The 19,557-nt window shown below is 44.1% G+C and overlaps 1 protein-coding gene across 1 annotated transcript in view; it reads left to right on the top strand.

The window, feature by feature from the left end:
- Window positions 1-19,557, top strand: part of CNNM2 (cyclin and CBS domain divalent metal cation transport mediator 2) — a 125,929-nt gene that overhangs the window by 93,394 nt on the left and 12,978 nt on the right. The window contains 6 exon segments of the mRNA XM_063337585.1: window positions 2,807-2,902; window positions 2,905-2,949; window positions 8,640-8,777; window positions 10,894-11,063; window positions 14,413-14,506; window positions 16,994-17,059. Of these exon segments, the coding sequence (XP_063193655.1) occupies window positions 2,807-2,902; window positions 2,905-2,949; window positions 8,640-8,777; window positions 10,894-11,063; window positions 14,413-14,506; window positions 16,994-17,059 (609 nt within the window).

The following is a 19,557-nucleotide window of genomic DNA, read 5'->3' as shown; positions in this document are numbered from 1 at the left end:
TGGCCTAAATTCATCTGACCCCCACAAAGTGATGGGTTCGTGAAAGTCAGGAACAGGAAAATTTGACATTCTAAAGGGAACAAAGGTTAGTGTCAGCCTGTGTTTGAAAATTTATCTGTTTTCAACAGATAAACTCTCTGCAACGTGTAGTTTTAACAATGAAGGTAGAGTTGAACCTTGCTGCTACCCACCAAAAAGTCCAATGACATTTGAAACTATGACAAATTTCAATCGTCTCGGTACTTTGGGTGATAAATAAAATAACCTAATAATCAGAGATTGTGGTAGAGCCAGAAAAAAATGTTTCTAGCTGCCTTTTTCGTCGTAGAAAGTGCAAAACGTCCGATACCCATCCGTAAGTAATTCCTTATCAGCTCACTTTGCGTAAAAGAGCAGTAGCTGGTACGGATTTTGGTCACTTCTCTCACATTAGGTACTGGTGGTCAGATCAGAGTGCTGCGGCTACGAAAATGGGGAGAGCATAATGTATTTTAGTGATCCTAAATTCTTGGTGGGGACCACTCCAATGGTAAGGGCACGTAACTGGCTTTGTGGCTGAAACTCGTGCACGACTTCCCATGGCATTACAGCCCCTCAGGTCCGCAAATCCATAAACCTCTCCCATGGCCTGTAGTTGCGTCCAGGACTCCCCTGTTAGAAAGACTGTCCTTTTCAAAATGTAAAATGTTATCATTTAGTTCAGCTTCTTCATAGGCAATACAGAAGTGGAGAAGACGGCTGTAACTTGGTGATTCTGATCATAGCTGAAACACCCAGTTGATAGCATTGTTTGTTGGGTTTTTTTTAATTTAATCTACTCACTTGTATAGATCTGACCACTCTTCGCACTTACTAATATGTGAGAAGGGTGATCCTTGGGAATTAGCATCTGAATGAGCATATGCAAATGAACTCCTTTGGTCTGTGATAGAAATAGTTCTTGAAGGAGTTGTGCTTTTTGACTTGAAAGCAAATATACCAGTATCTGAGCAGGCACTGGGAAATAAATTGCAATATTTGGGTTTGTCCGTGTGGCAATTTTTGTGCCACAGTTCTTCCTGAACATCATTATATTGAAAGGACATAATTGGAGTAAATATATTATAGGGGATCAGCAGTCATAATGGTACTTAGATCTTTCATCTTTTTATTATCACCTTTTTTTACTGTTCATTGAGCAGTAAAAAGAGCTGGAAGTCTTGCAAAGAATGCAAAGAAATAAAACCTGGCACAGTGAAAGATTGTCAGCACAATATGAATGTTGATCCTTTAAAATCACAAATCATCTTTCTATTAGTTCACTGTAGAATAAGGTCTCCTTAAGATAAGACTCAGCAGTGCTGTGGAGTTGGTATTTAAAGTATGTCCATCTGCATCTAAACGAGTAGCTCCAAGACAATCAGATTATGCAGTAGTTACTTTGGTGAGAATATCGCCTAAGTGGAATGGAAACTTCATTTTGAGTCTAATATTAGACCCTGCTTTGGAAAATTCCTTTTAAATGATCACAAGCTGGGAATAGCAAAAGAATTTAACTTTCGACAGACAGCATTCACCAAGAATTTGTTTTTAACTGCTTATGTTGAGTCCCTGGGAAAGCAGATGTGAAAAACTTACCAAAGTGAATTGACTTGACCTGATGCAATGTTTATATCAGTAGTTGATAAGTTTTCCTCCCTCGTCTATTTGTTCAGGATATTTTCATTCTTTAACCATGAGTAAGTCTGGTTGGAATAGTTTGAATGCTTGCTAGTCTAATAATCTGACTCTTAAAACATGCAGACGTTATTGCCTATACAATGGGTCTAAGCAAAGTTGAACTATTTGGTTATCTTCCATGGATGGGGATCAGTGTCGGTTTTGAGACTAGCAAAGAAGAATGTGAGACAACGTTGCTTACCTCCTGATAGCTGAGAAAGCATATTGTTATCTGTTGTATTTATACTTCAAAATGCCACTTGTATGTGGTGAACCCTTTGAATACATGTTACTTTTTAAGCTGCCGGCTTTCAATGGCAGCTCGGGAAACTGGCAACTAAGGATATCAAAGCAGATTGGAAGGGTTGATGAGATTATTATTATTCCTGTGGCAGAAAGCACTTTAAGAGTTATAGAATACACTGTGAATGATGCACAGCTCAGGGATCTTTAGAGCCACTATTATATCTCATCTTAGCTTTTCTTTTTGTCGATCAGACACTGTCACTTTGAATATTTTAATTAATCAGTTCCTAAATAAGTCATCGCCCTCTCCCCTGTATGAAGCACGTCTAAATAAATTATTTTTGAGTGGGGGAGGAGGAAAGAGAAACTCATGGATTGGGCTGGACCTCTTCTACCCAGCTCTACCATGTCCACGTGCTTCTGTGGTTTGGCCATTGTTGCTGTTGTTTCCAAGCTTGAGGAGAACATCCACGGGGAGCTCGCTGCGAAGGAAAGCTCCAGCCTGGCCTTCCCTCTGCCAGTGTGTGAGACAAGAAGTGGAACAACCATCAACAAGATAATACAATGAATTCAATGCCAGGGTGACGGTTTCACTGGAAAGACATTAGAAAGAGAACACTGATCTCTTTAGGCCAGTCTCTTTCAGTGCGTTAGGTGGATTTATGTGACCGAGGAATGCATTTCTCAGACAGAAATCAGATTATGATTTAAGCATCTGTTAAACTGCCTTTTTTTCCGTGAGAAGCTGACACCAACCTTTTTATTTTTATATTTATAACTGGTGTGTCTATAATTCTGCTATAATTTCTGATCTTTTCAGGAATTTCTAAAATGTCTAAATTGCTGATCTGTCTCCTTGCAGGCAAGTCTCACCTGGCTATAGTACAAAGAGTAAACAATGAAGGAGAAGGGGATCCTTTTTATGAAGTCCTGGGAATTGTCACTTTAGAAGATGTGATTGAGAGATCATCAAATCTGAAATTCTGGATGAAACAGATCTATACAGTGAGTAGAAATATTTGCACTTTGTTTATAGACGAGACAGAATACTCCATCAGCAGTCGTACCTAATAGTTGTGTTTTGAGAGGTGTAAGTTGCTGATTTAAAATCTCAGTGGTCAAATGACCTGCAGATCCCTTAGATGGTCCAAGTAATTTTTACTTTCACAGCGTGGGCATCTCACCCCTTTATGCTGTATTAATTCAGAAACAGGACAGGTTTATTTGAGCCTTCCATCAAGGTTTACATCTGCAACAGTCTGGTCTCTGCCGCTGGCTGTTCTCCACCACAGTGGCCTCGTTAAACCTTTTTGTTACAGTGCTCACAACCTCCCACATTTTCCCCTAATCTCTCTCTGCCCCAGGCGCCTGTAGTTCATGTACTTTAGGAAGAAGGCAGGCAAATGCCATACCTCGGGGAAAGGGAATGGAGTCTCTTTAGAGTGTCTCTCTGTCACTCATTTTTCAGGGCTGAAAACCAACATGTCCTAAGTGATTCCCCTGTTCGTCATGTAGTACAGCTCCTTCCTTCCTTCCTTCTTTTGCCTTAACATAGAGTGAGGGAGATGATGCTGCAGATCAAGCGTTACCTGGCACTTAAGAGGTCTGGACTCTTTTCTTTCCCAGTTTAGAGTTTGTCTGGTCTTTGGCCAGTTACCTAAAGTGTCTTTGCTTCTCTTCCCATCTGCACAATCTGGCCTGCGCATACTGGACTTCCTTTCTGTCATTCTTCATCTCTCTTATCTGTACTTTGATCACTTGGTGGCAGATGCTATTTTTTACTATGTGTTCCCATGTAGCACGAGGACGTCCCTAGATTCTATTGTAGTAGAAATAGTCGAAATAATAATTTTAAATATCTTTAACGCTGTTCAGCTGTGTTTTGCTTGCTTTTTCTTTCCTCGCGAAAGGGGTCTGAATGTTTCTACAGCATCTTTTTCAGGGCAACGCAAGCATCTTCTCTCCTCCCTCCGAGCCAAATGAACACTTTATACTGTGGGATAGACATACTTCTACTTTTCCTAATAGATTGTTACTGCCTGAACTACTTTCTGTAGTTGGTCAGTATTTTACCAGTATTTATGTGCCCAAAGGTTCATGTAAATCACAGTTGTGTTTTACAATATGCTAAACAGTCTAATTACTATGCAAGTCACAGAAGTCCAGTTAGTATTGATTTCTTTTCATAGCTTTACAAATGAATTGCTGGACTAATCAGTTACCACAGGATGCTTTTACAGGGTGAATTCACTCTTTCTTTTATGCTCCAAAAAGATCCTGTCTTTGTCTCATCACCTTTGAGATAGTTGCATGTTTCTACGAGTGAAAAGACATTGCATAATGCTTTTCAATGAGTTTTTTTCCTTTGTTTTTTAAGAGAAACATAGATCATGCTGTGTTGTTCTTCAGGACAAAAAAAGCTTCGACCATTAATAGCATGTTAGAGGGCAAGGAAATGAGAATTTAATTTTACTATCTGAAGACTTCCTAGATTAACAAAATAGAGCTGGTGAACACGAGTTCATTTGAAACTCTCCTTCCTGGGAAGGTTTTACTGTTGAAAATTCCTGGTTCAGAATAGGAGGGAATCTTCCTGGAGCGTGCAGGAAATTTTGGGGGGTGGCTCCTGTTCTGTACTACGAAGATGACCTTCTAGTTTCTTTATGAAGCACCGGAGTTCATTCCCCTGTTTAGATCGAAGGAAACTGTAACAGTAAGGGAGGGAGCAGAAATCCAGAGAAACTGTGAGGGTCACAGAAAATGTGATAGGTTTTGGATTTGGGTGGATTGATGTGCTGTAACCACTTCCAATTATATAGCGATATATAACGATGGGTATAGCGATGGGAACATGCTTCAGGTTTACTGAAAGTACCTTATTTTCCATTGTTATGTTAAGGCAGCTCGTTTTTGACATTTGATAGCAGTGTGTCAGTGCTAGTAACGCCATCTAGTACTAGAGTTCTCTGATGCTGCTTGTTGTAAGACCAAGCTGGCTTGCCCAGCTCAGACCAAGCCAGCTTTAAACCTTTGGACTGATTTGCTCTATGCTAGGTGTTTACTTAAAAGTAGACTTTACAAAAAATGTTGGCAGCGTTGTTAATGCCTTTGTTCTGAAGTTTAAAAAAATGTTTTGTTTTGCTTTGATGGAAACTTGAAATTTGATGAAATGGCTGACCTTGGTGTTGGAGCTGTGCCTTTCTGCTGTTTCCATGAAAATCCATTTGAACTGTGTTAGGGTAGAAGCAATTGCAAACGTACAGTTTTTGCAGAAAGCTGCTCTCGCTACTGAAGCTCTGCAGCTGAATTTCTCGAGGGTTGTATACCCAATAATTGTGCGGTATTTCTTCAGATTGCTCTAGTCTGCTATGTCTTATGGCTTGCAGAGATGTTGGGATCAAGGAGAAGAAGATGGGAGCAAGAAAAATTGTTAAATATGTTTGACCTATCAACATCTGGATAGACTGAGTACTTCTGAGCATGAATATGTGCTGATGGGGTGGAGAGGTTTCTGTCATGGCACAGGTAGGCTCTGAGTATGTATCAGCCACTGTGATGATGAAGAGCTGTCAGTGCGTTTGTCTCTTAGCATTGAAAAGTTGGAGTATTTTTTCACAGTTGACATACTACAGGCATCTGTCCTGCACTGCCATGGCCCTAGCCATGGTGGGAGAGCATTTGTCAACCTTCTCAGAGGCCCTAGAGAGAAAGTTCTGTGTTGGCCTCAGACCGCAGAGTCCGCTTGAGGAACATGGAGTTCACCGTCCTGACCTGGGTTTGACTGGTGGCCTGTCTTACTTAGCTCTTTCTAATGGAAGATGAGTTTAATCGTCCCCTTAGTGTAACTGGAATGCTGCTGTTTCTCATGCATACAGATTCACGTAAAATCTGGGATATTTCTACAACTGAAATACCTTACCGCACCCTTGTGCACGTGTTTGCGTGTTGCGTGTAGACAGTCTGGTTGTGAGCATCAGCTTACGTTGCAGTTTTATATCCTCACCCACGTGCTGCTCAGCAGTTCTGTCTCAGCGACTGCGGCCCCTGGCAAGCCCAGGCTGCCAGGACCTTCAGTGCCAGGCCACGGGGCACCTTTGTTAGAGCTGCACTGCTGCAGCTGCAATTAGCTCTCCCCTAATGATTGGTCTTTAGCCTTGCAAGTCACTTCCCTGAGGGGAAGACCACATCTTACCCTAACAGTCCTATTTCAGCTGTCAAAGCAGGTATGTTAAATATACGTGCTAGTAAACTCTGTATCGCTACTCCCATTTCAAACACAGAGCTATGGGAATAAAAATTGTTTGCCCTAATAAGTATTTCTGCTGTCATCCAGTGAATGTGTAGCAACATAGCAAAGGTTGTGCAACACCGATTTGTCTGGCAAGACCTACAGATACTGGCAGAGTGTACATCAGTAGCCTATGCCAGGAGAGCAGAGCTGTCTGCAGAAGGAATCTAACCTTTAGACAGACCAAGGTTGTTGTCACCTGTTAGAAAGTAATGCTTTTACTTAGTTGGCCATTAGGACTGTAGACTTTCTAACCTTCTGCTGTCTAGCACTGGTAGGCTGCAGGAACCGCATCCTTACAGGAAGCTATTTCAGGCTGTTTTAGGACTTCAGGTTTAGTCCTGAAGTTCCCAGCCACAGCATTGTAAAAAAAAATAAAATAAAATTCTCTGAGCTCTTCAGAAAATGCAGTTTCTATTCTTCTTACCTCTTACAAGAGGTAGGACCTACTGAGAGCTTCTGGGGCTTTTCACCTGTTCACTCCCTATTGCTTTGGTATCCGTCTTTCCTTTAACTACGAGTACAGATAAAGTCTGTCTCAGACTATATTCCTAAGGCAGGGATTGTTTTCAGTCTGTAACCACTCCCTTGGGTGGTTTCTATTCCTGCTTTTGGAAGAGAAACTGCAGTCCCTGATGTAGTCCAGGTCCTGGGTAAAGTACTACTAGGGTAAGAGGCTTCTGGTTTCAAAGAAAAAGGGCATGGGTCGTCATCGTTCTTCCCCATGTGCTCGGGAGCAAGCACCTCTGATTTTCTGATTTGCACTGCTCATAGAATGAGTTTGAGATATCTAGAGTAGGTAGGTTACTATCAGTACAGTGTTGCTATTGAGTCTGTGATAGTCTTGTAGTGGAGGCTTGTCGAATGGAAGTTGAGAATCTAAATGTATTCATATCTAAAAGGCCAGATGACTTGGGAAAATCTTTCTAAAAATCTGTTAATTACCAGTATTGTGCATTTCCAAGCCCCAGACTCAACCACTGTTAGCCTCATGTAGTCTGTAGCATATATTTGGACACCTACAGGACTCCAGATCTCAGTGGCTTCCTTAATATGGTACATCACTTTAATCATCTTCGTATGCATAACCCAAAATCTGGCAACAGCTAACTGGGAGTATGGGTGGGGTTTCACATTGTTAGCTTCACCTGCACCTCTTTGTGTGCTTGCCCGACTTCTCTACAGTGAGTCAATGGACCAGAACTGCCTGTGGTCCCTCAGAAGTCCAGTCATTTTAAACCAATGACTAGGGGTCTGATAGACAAGTAGCTATAGTGTTCTCAGTATCTTTCCCCGCTAAGGCCCTAGAACCCGAGCCGTGCCTTAAGTCTGAGGGGCTCACAGTAATTGCCTCAAGACTTGGGTTTCCTGCAATATATGGTGAAGCTCAGAGCTGTCTTACAGCATTCTGCTGCTTCTAGATGGTGCCACCTTACACACTGTGTCAGCAGAGAAGAGCAAGACCCTGCCATCTGAGCAGAGACCTCTTCTCCCTGGAATTGATGTATGCCATACCCCACCGTGCCTGTAGCTCTCTGCTTGCCTAGTTTCCTAGACATTTTGGCAGATTAGCGCAGTGGGTGGATGATGATAGTTGGGTTGTTTGTGCTTCTGCAACTCCGTCTTTCATGTTGTCTTTCACGCGTGGGGATTCCCCACCACAGACCTTGGTTTAAGACACAGGCGAGCCAACTGGCAAGTATTTAGCTGAATAAAGGACGGGAGTCCAGGATCACTAGCAGGTGAATTCCCATATCTGAACTCCTGAAGTTACTCTGTACTTCATTCTGGCTTCTGTGCCTGTAAAGTGGCCAGAGATTCCCACCTCTGGGCTGTACGCCTTACCAGCCTTTGCTGAAATTTGGGCAGGACAAGAGAAACAACATACGCTAGACATTGGGAGCTACTTGGACTGAAGACGTACGGACTTTGCTAAAGCTCTCAGTGAAGCCCTGGTACAGCATAAGAAATAAGTCATTGTGTATTTAGCCTATGTACTTGCCGGGAAATTTCTAAGGAACTTTCTATGAAAAAAGTAGTTGACGCAGATACTCTTGTAGATCAAGAGCTTTCGATCGTTAGCAGGATTCCTCCTCTCCACCTAGAAATGCACACCCACCTTATGTGTAATATGCAGAGCTGCTCTGCAATTAGATGTTTGCAAGCAGAGACTTTCCCCCTGTTGAAGTGACAGAGACCTGCCTGGATCTGCAGGACGGGGGCTGACAGCGGGATGAGCCCGCAGCGCAGCTCACGGGTTGTTTCTGGTGGGCGCTGCCGAGGGGTCTGTCTGCACCCTGTGCTCGGGGTGGCCGTCCCAGCTCTCTCCATCCAGCGCGGTTCGTGTTGGACCCCGTTCTAACAGAAATCGCTTCCTTCCTTTCTTTTCCCACCCTCCCTTCCCCAGCTGATAACAAGACGAAAAAGAAGGTAGCTCATCGGGACAGGAAGCAGGACTTCTCTGCCTTCAAGCAGACAGACAGCGAGATGAAGGTTAAAATATCACCGCAGCTCCTCCTGGCAATGCACCGGTTCCTGGCAACAGGCAAGTGCGGGTTAGCTTTTTTTTTTGCGATCGTGCCAAAGCCTCGGAGGCAGTTTGTCAGCAAAGGCCGGTGAGGTGGGTGGGACAGTGCAGGCGGGAAGGGAGGCTGGATTTGTGGGGTGACAAATAATACCACTGTTGTGTTTTTCTTTTTAAATTCTCTCCTCTCCTGTGTTCAGTGTCGGCATGAACCCTCTGAGACATTTACCAGGGGTGGACCAGTAACTTTAAATTGGTCTGAAAGGTAAGGATGAATGCCAAGTGCCGCACTGCATGTCTAGAGTCCGTCAGATTAACGACTAGCAAGTACACCCCATTAGGAAGAGCTCAGGGAAAAACCAAAGAGGACTCGATACCACTGGCCAGCTGACTGTAATTGCACTCTGGCGCCTTCTCCAGAAAGAGATGCTGGACTTTTTGTGGAAGGTCTGAACCGTGAGACTTTTTGACTCCAAGTGAAAGACCCTCCCGACACATTTAATGCAGACTGCGCAGGCGGTTGAACTGTACTTTTAAAAATGGATTTCTGGCTGGCTTGTGTGACCTCCGTTGATGACTTCAGGTTTCAGAGGACAGTTGTCTCCATCCCAGATCAACCTGATGTTTTAGCCCTTGGGTGGGCAGTCTGGCAGAGAGGCCAGGGCCTTGAATGGTTTCTTGCAGCCGACACTGCCTTTCGTCGTAAAGTTGGTCCCTTCACCTCAGAGATGAGACCTGTTAACAGGAGAGCTTGTGGAAAACGTGTCTTCCTATTGCTCGTGCTGTCTCTCTTTGACATATAAAGACTTCTCACATGCAGGCCTTTCAGACGGGCATCTTTCACTGCTGTGTTCAACATGTATTCATGGGTCGAAAATGATAAATTTGTTTTGTCTCAAGTTTGCCAGCTCCAGTTGGAAATTAGTACTTCCCCTCCTCTAAGATGCAGTAACTGCCTGCCTAGGTGCTTCTAGTCTGCCTTCATGCCTTATTTTGCCTCTGTGACTTAAAAGAAACATGTACGTGATCGGTTATCACATCTCAGCTGAGGGGCAGTAATTCCTTAAAAGGCTTGGACTCCTACGGCTCATGTGCACGTGAGCGCGTCCTTGGTGAAAGGAAGCAGTTCAACAGGAAGATGCGGATTTAACAGCAAGCAAGGCGTTGTTCGTGTAGTGGTACAAGACTTGATGGAGTTCCCTAAACACCTGCTCAACAGACATAGTCTTACAGTGCTGCTTCTCTGCTTGTTTTGTGGATGAAAAGATTGTGTAGCTTAAATCCAGGTCTGGCTGTGAAACCGCTGCTAAATAAGATGAAAGCTACAGTGTTGGTTTCTCTGTTCTAAACTGAGAACAGTATTGTTAGCAGATGAAAGGTACTGGGTCGTTAACGGTCCTGTTCTGAAATGAGGTGTCAGGAAAGCTTATCAGTTTGCATGTGTAAATCTCCTCCCTGGCTTAACTCTCCCACAGAAGGATGAGCTTTTCTGCTTCAAACAGCTCCTGTTTGGAACACTGAAGAGCAAGTGGATAGGAGATGTGTTCTGTGTGCCAGGCATTAATCCCACATGGTTTGAACTGACCTGCACTGTCTCTCACTTTGAGTAACTCTTCCCATGTGAACCGTGGCAACCCTAATTGTGTCTTTGATTTATGTAGAGCATCTATCTAGAGCAACTTTCTAGTCCCCAAACAGTGATTTTTAATTTATTTTTTTTTAAAGTGCAATAAATGCAGTAACTTTAATACCTTTTGAGGAAGGAAAAAACAAATTCAAAGGTTCTCTGTGCCCCAGTTTTAAAGCTCTTCCATTTATACAGCTCTCCAATGAGCCTATACAACTGTGACTTTGAACTCTCAAGAGGGCAAGACTGCCTTTTTCTTTTTGCTTTCAGATGAAGACATGGTTTTTGGTTGTTTGAAAAATGCTTCAGTAATGAAAGTTGGGGCATTCCTGGTTTTTTTTTTTTTTCCCCCTTACAAATCTAACAGTCTCAAAAGACAGGAAGCCTGCAATTCCATAATGGATCTCTCTGCATCTGTGTGTCTCTTATAGGCAAATACTTATTAACGAGTATTGCTAACTTCTTGCCAAGCATATGAAGATTAATGCCAAGTTGTATCTTCTGTTATAGAAGTAGAAGCCTTTGGTCCATCCCAGATGTCAGAGAAGATCCTTCTCAGGCTGCTAAAACATCCCAACGTCATCCAGGAGCTGAAATATGACGAGAAGAACAAGAGAGCCCCAGAACACTACCTCTACCAGCGAAACAAGCCCGTCGACTACTTTGTTCTCATTTTACAGGTCAGACATGTGATTATGTATATATATGCAAAATCCTGCATCTCCTGACATATCCCTCTCTATACCTCTTCCAATTGTCATCTTTCAAACATGGGAAAGGAGCTAGGGCTCTGGGGAACTGCTCCTGCCTCCTTTATGACCTTGCCAACCTTGAAGAGCTCACTCAGCAGCTTTCAGCCTCAGTTAAACCAGCTGTGAAGGGTAGAGAGCGCTTCCAGTCATCTGTTGAAAGTTACTTACACTTTAGGTGTCGCTAGGATAGGCAATGCAAAGGAATCCCTGCGTGCAGCTGGCATTGCTTGGAAAATAGGGCTGCAAAAAGTGGCATGTCAATAGGAGTTTGGCCAGGAAGCTTTCTCTAATGCGTCTTTCCCTTTTGCAAAAGGAGGCATGGGGAGTTTGGAGCGTTGACCTTTTTCTGTGGCGTTTTGAAGCCTGTATCTTTGGTGTTTTGAGAAGCGCCTGTTTCGGCGGGGGCGTTGCGCCATCTACTGAACTGCTGCCACCTCCTGCCACAGCCCCCACGGGTCCTGGGCACCCTGCCATCCGCGCACTCGCCCTGCCCCGAGACCACTGCATTTGGGTGCTTTTTCAGATCGGAGCCCCATGTGGTGTGGAAGGGCTGCTTTCTACTTGTTCTGTACAGGGTTGCTTCCAGTGCTGATACCTCCCAGGTTTTGTTACTTGACAGGAACGCTTGGATGGCCAGGTAAAGCTTTACACGGAAACTTAGCTTCCATCTAGCACCACTGGAGCAGGAACGGTCCTTTAAGGGAGATTTTGCTGGAAAGGTGCTTATCTTTCTATCCCGCATAACTGAAATCAGTCTTGATTATAAAAACAGAAGCATTGTAGCTGCAGTTATAGCACAGGGCTTGAAATCTTCTTAACATGGCCTTAAATAAAAAAAGGGAGGAGAATTTTAACACTGTCAGTGATAAACAATTAAAAAAAAGCACTGGAATATGATATTGTGGATTCAACGTAATTCTGTTTTTAAAAAAGGGTGGGTTTTTTCAAGGGTTTGAGGAGCCACTGGTGGCTCTTTAACTGCTCTTTCTGATGTGCTGAACTGTTGCAATCTGAAGTATTCCAAGAGGCAAGATAATGCTCCTGCATGAGGTCATGCTGCAAAGATGTAAATGGAGGACACGGGTGATACAGAAGAACAACCAGTTCTTTCTGAGCTTTTCTTCAATCGATAAATATTTAGCAAACACAATGTGCTAGCTCTATAATGCATTTGGAAAAGTGAGTCTTGCCTGTGTACATGCTATAAAAATGGTAACAAGGTTGGTCCTGCAAGGATCAAGAGGGGATAAATACTCTGCTTTTGTTATTTAAATGGACTTGGTCTTACTCTCTCATTTCGAGAGACCAAGAATACCTTCACAGTAAACACATGCCAGAACACAATTAAATGTATGTTCTGTGCATTGAATTTACCAGTTGAATCTCTGTAGAGTTACTGTTTTAGCTGGAACGTCACCTGTTTGCAACAGCTCTTCTCTTAGCTAATGGGAAGTTCTTCTCTAGGAGTTCGAGATTTATTTTTGTCATTGTGTTTTTTCAAAATTCCTGTTAGAACGTTAAACAGTGGAAAACCAGAAACCACATGTGCATGCATTTAAACAGGGCAGGACACATCTAATAGCATGCATGGGGAATTTTTAACGGCTTTTCAGCCGCTATGACTATGCCAAGCGCACCTGGTCTTCATACGGCCACCACTGGGAAGCTTGGAGGCGCTGCATGTGCTGGTAGAGCAACGGTCTTGGAACTGAAACTCAGCTCCTACTACTAGTTACTAGTTTGTATTTAGCTACTAACTCCAGACTGACTGTATGTGAAGCTCAAAGCCCGGGCGTGTATGTGTTTTGGAGACCTGGTCTTGGCTGGCGAGCAACTACCGTCAGTAAGTAGGTTGAGAGCTCTGTTTATAACCAGGCTTTGCCTGGGTGATGAAATCATACCTTTTGGAAGGCTTATAATGAACAAATAAGCTACTTATTTGTGTGGTGGAGTGAAATTGGTTTTAAAAGGGATTATATGAAGTTGTTGCTTGTGATAGCAGGAAGGTGGATTTGTGAGCTAGGTGCTCTCTTCCTGCTAGGTAGGTTTTGTGGTGGTTCTCTCCTGGGATGGTTAGACAAATTGACTTGGGATCAGGGCTCGTGCAGGTATAGTTCACGTTGGCATTTTTCTGCTCCAGTACAGTACTACAAAGTTAAAGGCGTGATTACTTATTTTAAATGGTGCTTAATGAAATAAACACATAGAAATAAAATCTACTTTTTGGACTTGTTTTGACCCGATTGTGTCCAGTTGGTGTTCAGTCTACTTAGTGCATGTGGGACGGGCAGTCTGTCTGCCCTTTCCAGCCTAGCCAGAGGGAAGGCATTGCAGGTCATTATGTTGTTTGCCTGAAATCCCAACTTTGTGCAGCTCAGCCTGAAAGCCGTGTGAGATTTCTTCCGTCTGCAGTGGTGTGCTGTAACTCTGTGCAGTACCAGATGGATGGACGTGAAAACCAGGCCCCGCTAAGAAGCCAATTATTTTTTGGCTACTTGTATGCCAAAGTAACCGGGATGTTTACAGCTATGTTTGATGTGGTAGGTTCTGTTCTAGAGCCCTTTGTACGATGTGGTGTTAAACATTTGGTTCAGCCCATATCAGAAATGGGTGTACTGTTGTGGTAGTCTGGTTTTGTACGGCTTGGTAAGTGCTGAGGGTCCTTCTAGGCAATACCTTGTGAAAGAGCAGGGTCTTAAGGGTGGTGGAATATATAAAACTACTAGAAACCAAAAAACCAAGCAGCCCCAAGACAGCTCCTTCAGGAATAAGGGCTTTGTTTCTCTGGGAATCTCACTGGTAAAGGCAGGCAGCCTCCTCGTGTGTTGTCTCCCGTCTCCCTTTCCTATGTTTATGTTAGAGAGGACTCTTCGTGTGGATGTGAGCTGTGACCCAAATTGTCTAGGTGTCTCGAGCCCCCAGATGACTGTGCTACATACAAGCGTTTTGTGAAACTGGGGGAGTATTTTTTCACTGCTTTGAGGGAAAGCTGCCTGGCAGCACTTGGAGCAGGGCATTAGTACCACCCCGAAGCGCTGTGGTGATGCCGCTCCTCTGCAGGGACTTACACTGGCCACAGGCCACCAAAGAGCAGGATAGCCCAGGGCACAAGAGCATGTTGCGCTCCAGGGTGTGTCCCTGTTCAGGCACCGTTACAAACTGCGGGGACCGTGACACTGCTTAGGAACATCAGGCAAAACTGGGGCTCAAGTCTGGTCTTGTGCCTTGAGACCTACGGTCCCTTTTAATTGCAGCTCTCTCTCCTTTTCCTTAACAGGGGAAAGTGGAAGTGGAGGCTGGGAAAGAGGGGATGAAGTTTGAAGCTGGTGCTTTTTCCTACTATGGGGTGATGGCCCTCACAGCGTCGCCAGGTATGTCCTCTTACCTTCTGCTTCTGGAATGCGCTCCTGCACAAGCCTGCCTGTCCTGTGCGTGCGGCGGGAGGAGGCTGCGCAGGGCATCCCCCCGCCACGTCCGTGGGGCTGATGTCAAGGATACCTCCTTGCCAGCGAAACCGCCTGCCTGGCACAGCATCCCTGGGAGGGGCCCGGGCCGGTGGCGGCACCAACTCCGAAACCCAGCAGCTGGCAGCCGTTTGCCGCCAGCCCCTGCAGGATGCGAGCCTTAGCGAGGGATGTCTTTGGTACCGGAGGACAGCCTTGTAGTTTTGCATACGGTAGGGTAACAGGGATTGAATTAACGGGAATTAATAATTAGTGGCAGAGGGACATCTAGTGGTGCAAAGTACAAACGCCTGCTAGTTAGAGGATGTTTTGTTTTACCAGTCCCGTTCCTAAAGCCGTCTTGAGGAGAAAGAAGGAGGGCAGCGGCACGAAAAAAGCGATTGCTCCTGTTAGCTTGTGTGGAAATGTAACCAAGCAAGGGAGGAGAACTGGTGTCTGAGGCCGAGGTGTGAGCTAGTTGCCACCAAGGTGTGAGCCAATTCCTGGCACTCAAGCGGTAGCCACACAAGCTACCGCCTCACAGGCACAAGTTGGAGGATTGTCTTATAATGCACCAAGAGCAGATTCCAGTGCTGTATTTCTGCATTTGGTGTTGTATTTGGGTGCCAGCAGTGTCACCACTAAGATGTCGAGCTCAACGGGGAACCCACAGCCCCATTGGGGAGGGAGATCTGGGGTGCTGGTGCTGGCATTGGCCATCTGCTGACCCAAAGCCACTTGCTCGGCTTCAGGGAGAGACGTTCCTCACGCTGAAATTGGGTACTCCTGTTGCAGCAGGGTTTATGTTCCACTTGAGAGGCAGCGTGTTTTAATTGTATGCTCATGAGCACTCCCTTTATGCGTGCGTACCTATGTGTACGTACATTAGCGAACGGCCTTGGAATGCAAATGATTTTGTAAGTTATGAGTATAGCTTTATTAAACTCTACAGACAGCAGCAGTTCTCTTGGATGTGTGAGCTCACTTTTACAGGCAAGAACTAATTCTTCCTTAATTATGTGCACTTTAATTTGATCAGACTAGCTTATACGTTTTGAGGCTTGACAGATTTGAAAGTGTGCAGAGCACTGAGCGGATTTTATCTGAGCGACAGTGGCAGTGTCCATGAGGAATCGTGGCACACACGCGTGGGTACAACCGCATCAGACCCTCAGCTTCGCCGCTCAGCTTTTGCCATATGGGCCAGGCACGGAGCTGGGTTAGGCATGGTCACTTCTCCTACCAGACCTGCGCTTGGAAGTCGCTTGTGGCCTCTCTCTTTTGCCAGCATTGTTCAGTTTGAATGTTTTTGTGTGGTTTGGTTGTTGTTTTTTTTTGTTGCTTACGCTCCCCACAACCATGCCAGTTGCCCCAAGTCTTGCAAGGTCAAATGATCTCCTCTTCGTGTGCACTGAAATCCATCTTGGACTTTGTCATATCAAACTTAAGGATATACAGTATTTTAAATTAATCTCGGCCAACCTTGCATTTATTTACCTTTGATTGGTTGGCTTTTACCAGTAGCAAACCCCTCATTTTGCTGGCTTTCCCTCCAGGTTTTAGAGAATTTGTTTTAAGATGTCTTGCAGCATCCTGAGATTTCTGTTAGGGTGAGCTCATAAGAATAAAATCCTGTTGCTCTGTGTAGACAAGAGAGCTCAGTGAAAGTATAAGTCATTGCAGAACAAGAGAGAACTCCGTCTCTTCTGTGTGTCCTGATTAGACTTCACGTGCCTGCTCTCCCCACCTGGAACGTCAAGTCAGTAACAAGAGAGTAAAGCACTAAAAAACCCACCAAATACACCCCCACCAAACCCCCCAAAATAATAATAATTAAAAAAAAAGCAACAAAAGAGTGAAGCTTTTTTCTTTAACGACAGCTGGGGAGGTGTTTTCAGTAACGATGAGCAGTATGGTACCCAGCCTGACAGGGATAAGCTTGGAGAATTGCAACCTCGCTCCGCATTTTACTGAAAACTTGAAGAACTATGAAGTGTCCTTTGGTTTTATTTCTGTTTTTATCTGACTCCCATAAGGAACAGAACCCGGGAAAGCTTTCTGGCTTGTTTTAACTCTTTGCTTTCCAGACTGGAGCGGGCACCACTGCTCCTTTTGAACTAGTTTAAGACCGAGCGTACCTTGGTGGACTGTTCTGTGCTGGATAATCAGTCAAATTAGCAAGTGAAACTTGTTCACTTCACTGTAATTCCTTAGGCTTGTTTTTTTGGTTTAGTCCTAAAATTGTTTAATTGTCTTTTTTGTTTTTGCTTTTGTTTTAACCCTTTACTTTTTCACAGTTGATTTGCACTTTTGGTTTTAGTTCTTCAGTGTGTGAACTGGCTCCTTCCCCTGTCGAGTGTGGATAGCTGCCGCCTTTCTGGTCGTGATCTCATCCTTTTTCTCTCCCTCTTCTAGTTCCCTTGTCCCTGTCTCGTACCTTTGTTGTCAGCAGAACAGAGTTGTTAGCGGCAGGTTCTCCAGGTAAATCCGCATGCTTCTATTTTCACCATTCTTGTGACTGCCCTGATGCCATAAAAAGTCAGCTGCAGTCTGTATTTATCTGACCCCTTTGCTCGGTAGGGAGAAGTCCAGCACAGAGTTATGCCTCGCAGGTAGGTATCCTGAACTTTCATTTATGGGAACTGGTAGCAACATGACGGAGTCATCAAGATGGGAAGCACTGAAAATGCGTTGAAGAAAATGTACTTTGCAATGTGTGCTTGTTCTCGTTTCTCATATGTACGCTGGTGGAGAATTTGGAGGGGAGATTTGTTAAAAGGTGGTGTTCTCCCCCAAGCTGAGGCTTAAAAATTTCTGAAGAAAATGCATTTGGCAGAGGAGAATGTCTGCTGCTAAACTGCCATAAAAGGAAAACTTTAATGAAGGAATTCTTATATTCTCATATGGGCAAACTCTATGGTTTGTATACAGTCTGGCCATTTCAGTTCCTCAAAAGCTTTGAGCTTTCTCTCAGTGAGGTTAATGCCGTGGGCTGGCACGGTGATTTACTGCGTGGACGGATTTGCAATGGAATGTGCAAGAAGGTTGTGGGACCTCCTGTGGTGTTTTCTGGTTCCCGTTTTGCTTAAGACCTTTCCTTGCTGAATAACTGAGTTGGCTGACACAGAAATCCCTTCAGAGAGCAGAGACCAAGGAGGGAACAAACTGGGCCAAAAAGAGCTCTGAGAGATGGTTGAGCGGCTGGAAATTGGGAAGGGTCAAGAACCGAACTTTGCAGACACTGCATGCACAGAGTAGTGGAGAAAAATGAAAACCCACCAAGAAAGTCTGTAGGAAGAGCAGAATCCTAAAATAGCTTGGGCCACAGTGAACATATTTCTCCCTTTTGAAGTTTTCTTTTTCAAATGAAATGTCTTTCCCTAGACCTAAAAGCAAACAAGATAATGATATGCATATTTAAGTGAAACATCTCCTAAACATTAATACATATCATGTGTTTCATAAACTTTTACCATCTGCTTCCTGTATTTTCCTCCTCTTCTTTTTTCACTTCTGAAAATGTATTTCACCATCAGTCCTTAAATTAGGCTCATGCACATTCCAAACAAACTACAGGTTGTTGCCCAGCAGGGCATTTTTTTCCTGCCCTGTTGAAGTTTCCTGCTGTTAAACTTCAAAGAAGGGGGAGAAATTTAATCTTGCTTTAATTAAAGTACCTGATGGCTTTCTTTTAAGCTCGGTGGCTTTGATTATCTTTTTTAGCTTGGTTCTTTTGTTTTACCAGGTCTTCTTTTTTTTTATTTTTTTTTTTTTTTATTTTTCCTTGCTACAAATAAATGTACACTTTGCGCATGCAAGTTGTTTCCAATATAAATGCCAAGCATATTTTCCTAGTTTTTTCCCCAACTAAAAATAAAAAAATCAATAATGGAAAATAATAATGGGAAGACTCTCCTTTGAAAGGAACAGATATGGTAAGCCTGGTCACTATGACAATGTCTTACCAGTTTTCATGAAACTTGGGCCCTCTGCTGGGTCCTTCTAAAAAGGATCCTGTTGTTTAACCCCAAATTCATAATACAGTTGTACTGATGTTTGCCGTGCGGTTTGTGCTCTTTATCCCCTGTATAGGAAGGGGAGGAGTATGGGAAAACCTGGCTAGAAAAGATCTGTCTGGATCTGGGCTGGGCTGCTTGGGGGGCTGGCAGGGGGCTGTTCTGCAAACACCGACAAACACTGGTATTCTTCTGTCGCCTGCCCTTTCCGTACCCTTCCTTCTTCAGTAACTTCTCTTCTCCCTCCCTGACTCGTACGTGGTCCAGAAGTGTTGCCCCTTCCCTCGGATTTTTAGTAATCATACTTCTTTTGTTCTGTCCTTTCCTTTCACCTGCCCCTTTTATGTTTGTTTGTTTGTTTTTTAATATATGCCTTTTCATGTTGCTCTGTCTTTCTATGGTTTTTATTAGTAACGTACTATAAGAGCCCTGGTGAAAAGAAAGGGCAGATACGAGTCACACTGGTGTGAAGCTGTTCCAGATGGAAACCTTTATCCCGAGCAGCAGCGATGCTGTTCTTGTCACACACAGCCGTATTTTGTGTGTGCAGGTGGGAAAGACAGGACAAATTCACTCAGCCCTCACAGTTCCTTGTTCTCCAGTGGGAGTGACAGCATCAAGCCCGGTGTCCAGGTAGAGGTTTGGCTCCTGGCAGCAGTTGTTGCAGCCCGCTGTGGCTTTCAAGATGGCAAGTCGGTACGGAGGAAAACCTTGTAGGGCTCTGGGTGCTTCTCCCTGAGCCTGTTCTGGTGTTGCCATAGGGACCTGCAGTAATTCCTTAGTGCAGAAACTGCAGAATTGCCAGGTTGTCAGAACCTGTATTTTTCTGTTCCCTTTTCTAAATTTGAAGGAAAGACAACATCAGAGGGATTTTGAGTGGCAAATAAAAAACAGGGCAATTCTGCTGCGCCTGTAAAAGCATCTAAAGGGTTAGGTTTAGGAAAGGCTGGATGGAGAGGTGTA

The sequence above is a fragment of the Chroicocephalus ridibundus genome, chromosome 6 (assembly GCF_963924245.1).
Source record: "Chroicocephalus ridibundus chromosome 6, bChrRid1.1, whole genome shotgun sequence".
NCBI lineage: Eukaryota > Metazoa > Chordata > Aves > Charadriiformes > Laridae > Chroicocephalus > Chroicocephalus ridibundus.
Note: the sequence above shows the minus strand (reverse complement) of the source record. Positions and strands in the feature narration are given on the sequence as shown.